This window comes from Gasterosteus aculeatus, chromosome 6 (genome assembly GCF_964276395.1).
Source record: "Gasterosteus aculeatus chromosome 6, fGasAcu3.hap1.1, whole genome shotgun sequence".
Taxonomy (NCBI): domain Eukaryota; kingdom Metazoa; phylum Chordata; class Actinopteri; order Perciformes; family Gasterosteidae; genus Gasterosteus; species Gasterosteus aculeatus.
The window spans coordinates 5,464,038-5,472,071 of NC_135693.1; the positions used below are offsets into that span (position 1 = coordinate 5,464,038).

At 45.8% G+C, this 8,034-nt stretch overlaps 2 protein-coding genes across 2 annotated transcripts; both read right to left on the bottom strand.

Annotated features, from left to right (window-relative positions):
• Positions 1-239: 239 nt before the first annotated feature.
• vent (ventral expressed homeobox) lies at positions 240-1,214 on the bottom strand. The gene is made up of 3 exons (XM_040178106.2): positions 1,069-1,214; positions 769-968; positions 240-507 (listed from the first exon to the last, which is right to left on the bottom strand). The coding sequence occupies exons 1-3, from the start codon at positions 1,172-1,174 to the stop codon at positions 256-258; spliced, it is 558 nt and encodes a 185-aa protein (XP_040034040.2). The 5' UTR covers positions 1,175-1,214; the 3' UTR covers positions 240-255.
• A 4,124-nt stretch (positions 1,215-5,338) lies between these two features.
• vox (ventral homeobox) lies at positions 5,339-7,338 on the bottom strand. The gene is made up of 3 exons (XM_040178103.2): positions 6,250-7,338; positions 5,900-6,132; positions 5,339-5,789 (listed from the first exon to the last, which is right to left on the bottom strand). The coding sequence occupies exons 1-3, from the start codon at positions 6,512-6,514 to the stop codon at positions 5,526-5,528; spliced, it is 762 nt and encodes a 253-aa protein (XP_040034037.1). The 5' UTR covers positions 6,515-7,338; the 3' UTR covers positions 5,339-5,525.
• Between the last annotated feature and the right edge of the window lie 696 nt (positions 7,339-8,034).

Below are 8,034 nucleotides of genomic sequence, written 5' to 3' on the forward strand. Positions count from 1 at the left end.
GCTGTTTGTTCATTTTTGTCAAAGTTCACATCAACAAATGTGTGAACGTTGCAACACATGGCCAAAACCCCACATGGTCCATTTATAACTTAAAATAATATCAGACCCATTTTAAAATGTGCTTTAAAATTATGTTTTTATTGTGTGAAATAGAAGATATAATATTTGCAGGAAAGCGCTTTAAATTGTTTCAAACATGCATGCATTATATATACAACTTTGAGTGGGAGAGGGGGGGGGGGGGGGGGGGGGTGGTCAATAGAAGTATGGGGGCATGGTGACTGGGTGGGAGCAGCGCTGGGGCACAGCGGTAGCGGGCAGGACGGCCCTGTGGAGCGGATCCAGCTGCGGGTAGAAGCCGCTGCCGCCGGGGGGGAGCTGTCCACCCAGTGCGGGGTGCTGAAAGCGCACAGGCGCCAACAGGACGACTGGGAAGGGAAGCTCGGGACGCAGGTACAGGTTCTCCCGTTTCAGCTTCATCCTCCTATTTTGAAACCACGTCTTCACCTGGAAACACAAGGAGGCGATTATAACGAAGGATCGATGTCCTCACTTGTGAATTGTGGTGATTATTATACTGGAAAAACTAAATAAAAAGATTCCTGTATGCCTGCACTTTGCAGTTTACATAATACCCACATCAGGGCTATTGATCCCGAGTAGTGAACATCAACTGTCACTCATGTTGTTCTGACATCCCTGGAGATGTGTAACATGTAGCCGCAGGCCTCCACCGTCCCCATGTAACCGGTGGAAACCTAAACCCACCTGCGTTTCGGAGAGGTTCAGCTTCTCAGCGATCCTCCTCCTCTGCATAGTGCCCAGGTAGTTGTGCCTGCCGAACGCGTTCTCCAGTTTTCTGACTTGCTCGGAGCTGAACTTGGTCCTCATCCTTCGTTGCTGGGTGGCTTCCCACTCGCTGTCATCCCCCACCTCGTTCTCGGACCCCGACGCGTAACCGCAACTATCTGAAAGAAAGAAAATGCTGCTTGATTAGTTAAAGATCAAAACCCTTATAAAGACTTTTCTGATCTCCGCGCTTGTGACGAAGGTCGTTGGTGAAGTTACCGTTCGGTGAAGTCGGGGAGTCCCTCGATCCTCCGTGGACTTTTGAATGAAGAAGGGAGTCTTCATAATAACTTTTGGAAAGCCACTCAACAGAGAAGTTTGCCATGATGTATCCAAGTAGTGATCTCGAGGTGTTTTGTTGTCCCCCCTTTAGTGTCTCCCGGCCGCTACACGGAGGAGGGGCACACTTCTATATTTGCATATGCAAAGTGCTCTCGACGGAACGATAAAAACTTGATGGTCGTTGTGATTGAGGTTAATAGAGGCTCGGTTGTGGTTTTTCTCACCTGGCTGAGAGGCTCTGGCACCAGTAAGTCTGAGTTTCAAATGGCACCTCATCAGACTTGAATGATCCCTGCATAAAGTGATCCGACACCATATCCCCTAAATACAAAGCGGTTAATTAGAATATCCGATTTGAAGGACAGTTATCGAGAATCTGTCTGTGGGAGACTTTGAGTGCTACTGTGCCATTGGCTGAATGCATTCAGATTTCACAGTATTTGATCTTAAAATGTTACTTTGTAACAGACCCCGTTCAGCCCTGTTGATAATTTAAGATGGAGCTAGAACTGTGATTGTGGCAAATAAAATGTGCAATTGAAAAAAAAAAAGCTGGCAGTAAAAATACTTTTGCTGATGAATAAAGGATAATAACAATCTTCTCTTCTCAGTAAACCGTTTCATAATGAGGGTTTCATAACGAGTCTTATTTGAATTATGGTGTTTAGTATAATGTCGATTCATGTGGTAATAAAAAATATGTCTTATGTCTTATTGCTGTAATAGTCTTTATTGGTGTTTCGTGGCTTTTCGGGCACCGGTACCGTAACTGCAGGAATATATGCGCATCATGGTTTGACAGCACTGTTGTCTACAGTGAAAGCAGCTTTCTGGCTTTTCCATTCCTAAACCGCTTTCACGAGGTCACCTCAGTCTCACAAACCGGAAGCAAGTTAAGTCTGCTTCGCTCTACCATCGGGATGTTTCTTCTACGTGTAAAGATAACGTCACCTTGTCCCAGCGGACTTGTGTGTGATATGACTGAAGTTAGTTGAAGCTGTGCTTCTGCAGCCTGTCAGCAGCGTAACACGTTAACGGACAACGTCGGGAGCTTGTGTCTTTTGGAGACGCCCCCTGTCTCCAGAATGCTTGTGTCGGTCAGAGCTTCCGTACAGGTGTGCACATTCACCTGTCAAATGTTGTTTTTTTAAGATCACGACGTTTGTGCGAAGTACGCGATGGGTTTAAATGAGACCCCCTGGGCTTCTGCAAAGGCTGCGACAATTATCGGGAGCCACTCCACACAGAAGGAGTTACCTCCAACTGACCGATGGCGTTTATTCTTCTTTGGTGGTTGGCAAGCAACTTTCTGGTGTGCATTACCGCCATCTTCTGGAAAGGAGTGTGCACTGAAGAGCACACAGTGCTATTGCATCTCTATATTTTATGTATCAGTGTTTTCTAGATATTTTAATATTTCCCTATAAACTACATGTTGTGACTTAAGTTGTATCAGTTGTGTGAACGTAAACCTAATATTTCTTTCTCAAGGAGGATTTCCCTGTAATAATTGTATTGTGGACAATGGATGATGACGTGTTTGATTGTTTCCTGTTTACTGCAATGCTGACAGTTGCCTGTTGTTCCCAGTATTCTTTGTGTGCTTCTAAGATGTCATTTATTGATCTCAGTAAGCCCTTTTGTAGCAATTACATTCCAAACTTTGTGGTTTTGTCTATTTAACAACAATAAACCACATTAATAAATGGAAAAAGGCACATATTTAATGAATAACATCAATCATTGCCATAGACATTTGTGGAGCTGCAGAAGCTCAATAAGGAGAGATCAGTCAGATGTAAGACTCATTCATAATTATTATTATTATTATTATTATTATATACAGATGATATATAATGATAAAGTTGTATGATAAAGAGTCTTTGACGCTTGTAGAGGAAAATATGCAACCAAGGGCTTGATCCCCCTAACCAATGAGACTGGTCCCATAGATGATGGCAAAAGCTGCTGGGAGCTCAGATAAAACAAAGACCATGACAGAAACTTGAGGATCAGTGATTAGAATCTGCAATTTACCCTGAACAGAAGCACTGGAATGACTGCGTCAACACTGACGTGAGTATCTGTGAGATCTACTTCTTTTTATCTTAGCCAGCAATGGCTTGAACACATCAGTGCCCTGCATACAATGTATGGATATAGCAATAACTAATACAGTGACCTCAACGTGAAAAGTTTACTGTATGTTGAGACTACGTGTGCACTTGATGATGACATTTTATAGAAGTCTCCAATATATTTTTTAATTAATCATACATTAAACATAAACACGATCACCAACAAGCCAAAACCTTTTGGTGTTCCTTTCCTGCATTTAAAAAAATGTGCATCAGAAGAAAGAACAGCAACAACAGCAGCAACACCACCATTTATGGCTGTCATCTCTGCATTGAAAACTCAGGTGAACATTGTCCATCAACATTGCTATGTTTGATCAACAGGCATCATTGATATCCACCACCTCTTGTTCTGTGGAGGTCCTATGCTACTCGGCTGGTTGGGTAGTTGGTCGTACTCAGAAGTTCCACTCGACACAAATGAATCACATCTCCATGTTTCACACCACACTGTGGATGAGTGTGTACTTCGAATGCCATGAGCGCAAGAATAAAGATGAATACAGAACAAAGGAATACAGCTTTTCAGGGATTGTGGGATGGCCATGAAAGAGGCATATAAAAAAAAGAAGGTAACTATTCGAATAATAGCATACGCACAATGACCTACAGACCTAAAGGCAAACACTCTTCTGGTAATTTGGTGGCCAGTCTCCCTTTGCACCTTTGTGGCGCACTTGAGCACAGGATAAGAAATAATTTAACAGAGCTATCCTCGTCATGATACACGGCCGTTCTGCAAATACGCCTGACGAGGAGCAGAAGAAAAATGATGAATAATTAATAAAAGGTCATATCTTGTTTGATAGAGCAGAGAGGAGCAGTAGAAGAGTTGTGTGCGTATCTTCCAACAGCCTGATGCTGGTCGCACACACCCTGTGGCTAAATTAAATGGTACACAAATTCCCTCCATTGAGAGCTTGCAAATGGGACAGATGGTTTAACTGCAGCCTTCAGATGGGTGCAAAGTGCTTCCTCATGAGAGTCTCATACAGCCGTTCTTTCGCAATGAAAAATGTGAACATTGAAACCCACATTAGCAAAAAGAATGTCAAGAGAAAATACTTCTTAATTGCTGTGTTTGTTGACCAAACCAACTGTTCTTGTTGTGCAGAGAAAAGAAACAATAATCTTTACTCAAATCAAAATACCACCTAATATGTGATTGGATTATTTATTTCAGTTTAGATGGGAGTGCCTGGCTGTCTGCTGAAGCCTTGGGTGGGACGTTGTGGGTGTGTCTGCATGTCAGAAAGTGAAAAACCTCTGTTTGATCTGTAGACTCCATTTGATTGAGACATTTGCTGAGAGGCCTTTGAGCTCTTTGAACCCCCCCCCCCCCCCCCCCCCCCCCGATGATGACGATGATGATACTGTCGGGTTTCAAGACATTATTTAGGCTGCATCAAGAATTAACATGGTTCATGCGGACCTGCAGCTTGAAAATATATAACCTTTGGTTAGTTTAAAGTGTGTCCATCTCAAAGTCTCATCACACCATCAGATACTAACCGCGGGACTTCAAACACACAGAATGTCTGGAGCCGGACCAGAGGGCTCCTGTGGTGGGTGTGAAGTCATCAATAAAGCAGCTTAATAAGGATTAATTGTTAACTGTGATCTTAGCTGCCGTTTGAAGAGAGATTGGAGGACCTGGGGGGCATTTGGCTGTTATTTGTTGAGAGGTTAAAAAAAGGTCTGTATAAGAGGCACAAAAACATAGTGAAGTCCGTGTTTTTTTTCTTCTTTCAACAGTATCGACAATCCTCGGTGACTTGGTTTATCATGATTTCTCTTTATGGATTGGTTTGGCCAAGCTTTGGCCTCTTATCTTGATATTGTGAGAGATCCATACAATGAGTTGTGATAATGGTCAAAAGCCAAGTCTAACAGTTCTTTCTTTTAACCTCTCGCCTTAAGATGAAAGAAGGGATGATCCATTCTCGTTGAACTGATCCTGCAATAGAGATAATGTCATCACCATTATCTTGGAGTAATCCAGCGCTGCGGCTGTAGGCCTGCATTAACGTCCCGAGTAAGCAACGCAGATAAAAGGCAAAGTCCAGTGCTGCAGGTATAGAAGTTAAACTTTATTCAATTATAAATATACTTTTTTTGTAATATATACATCTTATATATATATATTTGCATCCAATAAAAATAAAAACGAATCACATATCAAATGAAAAAAAATCTGGATTGCACTTGGTTAGATTCTAAGTGTTTCGGTCAGAAAAGTCTCTGTTCGGCAGTGTTTCAGTAGAAATGCGGGTTCCGCATGAGGAGATGAGGGTGGGGTTGGTGGTGTGCGTGCATCTGCCGCTGGAGGACCAGCTGCGGGATGGGGGACGGGTAAAAGGCCTGGCCGGCCGCGGGGTATTGGGGCCGCTGTCCGGCGGCGTTGCTGTAGTGATGAACCGGCGGTAGATGCTGGAACAACAGCGGTGGCATTTGGGGAGCGAGGTAGTCCTGAAATTCCCGTTTCAGCTTCATCCTCCTGTTCTGGAACCAGGTCCTCACCTGAGAGAAAAACAATATAACGTTAGTATCCCGCGTTAGGCAAAATCAGGCCACTGCGTCTCTTTATTATGTAAGCGGGTTGGTCGTTTACACCGAGAGTCGATTCTTACCTGAGTTTCTGTGAGTTTCAGCTTCTGGGCCGTCTTCACTCTCTCTCCGGCATCCAGGTATTTGTGCTTGTGGAAGATTTTTTCCAGTTTGCTGATCTGCTCGGTGCTAAACTTTGTGCGCACGCGGCGCAGCGGCGCGTCTTTCTCCGCGTCGCTTCCCTCGTCCACGGAGAGGCACTCGGAAGAGGCCGCCTCGCTCTCGTACCCGGAGGAATAACCGCTGATTTCTGAAACTGGAGGGGTAAAACAAAACAAAAAAAAACGTTAACAAACAAACCCCTGCTTACGCGTAGACAAACGCGAGGTGTAAACGTTTAGGAGTCGCAGGCCGTTTTAAGAGCTGTACTTACTCGGAGAGGCGCAGCTCGTTGGATGGGAAGGGGAGCACCGGCTGGAGTCGTGCCCTTTGCTCTCCACGCGCTCCGCGTGCTCATCGGGCTTTGGTGCCTTGGTCTTTGGCTGCAGGTAACCCTTGCCAAAAGTTGGCGGGCGCGGCTGCACCACGCAGGGCACGTGTGGCCTGCAGGTCGGCGCGGTGTCCGCGCCGGCACCGCGTCCCTCGGTCGGTGCGCTGTGGCTCTGCGCCAACCAGTCGGCGGAGAAGTATTTCACCATTGTTGTCAGTGCTGCTGAGAGACCTGTGCAGTCACCAAATGTCAGAGGGCGTGTGTGTCTGTGTGTGGGGTTGCGGCTCCCACTCCTCCGGGGCCAGCTTTTATAGAGCCCCGGCTCCTTGGCTTTCTATTTGCATATGTAGAGGCCCTTGTTAACGCCCGATCGATCCCAATGATTAGGGGTTAATGGCTCGTTATTGAAGTCTTTACATATCCTGTGAGTGTGTGAAGACCTGGCGCCGCCGAGTCTGTGAGAACCCTCCTGAGCTCATACATTTGTCCGCCCCGACTGAAACCAGAGGGGGGGGGGGGCACTGCAGAAACAGCTGTGTCTGCTGCAGAGGTGGAGACGCGCTTTCATGCTGCTGCATACAGTAACACCGGGGCAGAGGTGTCAGAATAACCAGTCTTCTTCTCACTTTAGACAATCAAAATTAACTTTTCCATGACTGATCCAGTGTCTCTCTTACGCTCCAAAGCCTTATTGCAACTCCAGCCCAACGTTGAGGTACTTTTGCGTTTGAGCTAAAGTATAATTGATCATTTTTCCGGACTATTTCACAACCGTAATTAGGAGTTATAGGTTGTTATAAGTTGTCTAAAATGTAACGCGCAACTCAAAATATAACCACAACAAGCACACGTGATCAATAAAGGTTGTTCTGATTGGTGATACCTTGAGTCGCAGATCGTGTTGCCAATATTTATAGATGCAATATGGACTATGTATGGTTTGATGCAGTATTTTGTGAGCGTGGTTTATTTAACTCGAGTTCAAATTTATTCCACATACTCATATAGGGGAGATTAAGGCGATGCTCCAAATGTGAGCACTTAATCCTGTAATAGTGATAAGGGGGGACTCGATCTGTGCCAAATGATGCATCTCAGCTATTCCCTTGTAGTCTACCTCTGCACTATCAAATGAGTGGGGGTCCGACCCCCCCCTGGATGGATTTCGTATCGACATGCCTCGGATTCCCCGGTGAGCGCTGGCGCCGGCGACCCGCGAGCCAGCGTTTGGCACAGGCGCTTCAAACATTGCGGATCAAAGGCATTACAGTAGCGACACAATTACGGCTGATTGTCGGGCCGTTCACATGGTAATGCGCCAAAACAAGCTGCGAGGAAGTCTGAGGGGGGGGGCAGCAGACGGACGCCATAATCATTCAATTGGCTCACAAACCAGAGGCTGCACACATTGAGAGGTGTTAACTACAGATGAGAGAGAGAGAGATTTATATATAGTTGTCATCAGATCTGCAAAGTCTCACCACGTTGACTGGCGGGGTCGCGTCGTGTCTGTTGGGATGGGGGGATGGGGGGGGGGCACATAAACCGAGGGCCCCGGCCAGACCTCTTTTTTGTGCGATCTCCGCGTGCGGCAACTTTGGGGACAATGGCGCTAAATTGATCGTTTAGTTGTGCGACAAAAGCAGATAAGAGACATGGGGCCTTGTCGTCTCCTCTATCGGTGATCTGTCGCGGCGGAGGCAGGACTCCCCCTCGGACCCCCCCCCC

Excerpts from the sequence above, each read along its gene's own strand:
- vent (XM_040178106.2), bottom strand. The coding sequence starts at position 1,174 with ATGGCAAACTTCTCTGTTGAGTGGCTTTCCAAAAGTTATTATGAAGAC. Across the intron at positions 969-1,068 it reads CTCCCCGACTTCACCGAACG|ATAGTTGCGGTTACGCGTCG; the intron begins GTAACTTCACCA and ends TCTTTCTTTCAG. Across the intron at positions 508-768 it reads TGAACCTCTCCGAAACGCAG|GTGAAGACGTGGTTTCAAAA; the intron begins GTGGGTTTAGGT and ends TTGTGTTTCCAG.
- vox (XM_040178103.2), bottom strand. The coding sequence starts at position 6,514 with ATGGTGAAATACTTCTCCGCCGACTGGTTGGCGCAGAGCCACAGCGCA. Across the intron at positions 6,133-6,249 it reads AACGAGCTGCGCCTCTCCGA|TTTCAGAAATCAGCGGTTAT; the intron begins GTAAGTACAGCT and ends TTACCCCTCCAG. Across the intron at positions 5,790-5,899 it reads TGAAACTCACAGAAACTCAG|GTGAGGACCTGGTTCCAGAA; the intron begins GTAAGAATCGAC and ends TTTTTCTCTCAG.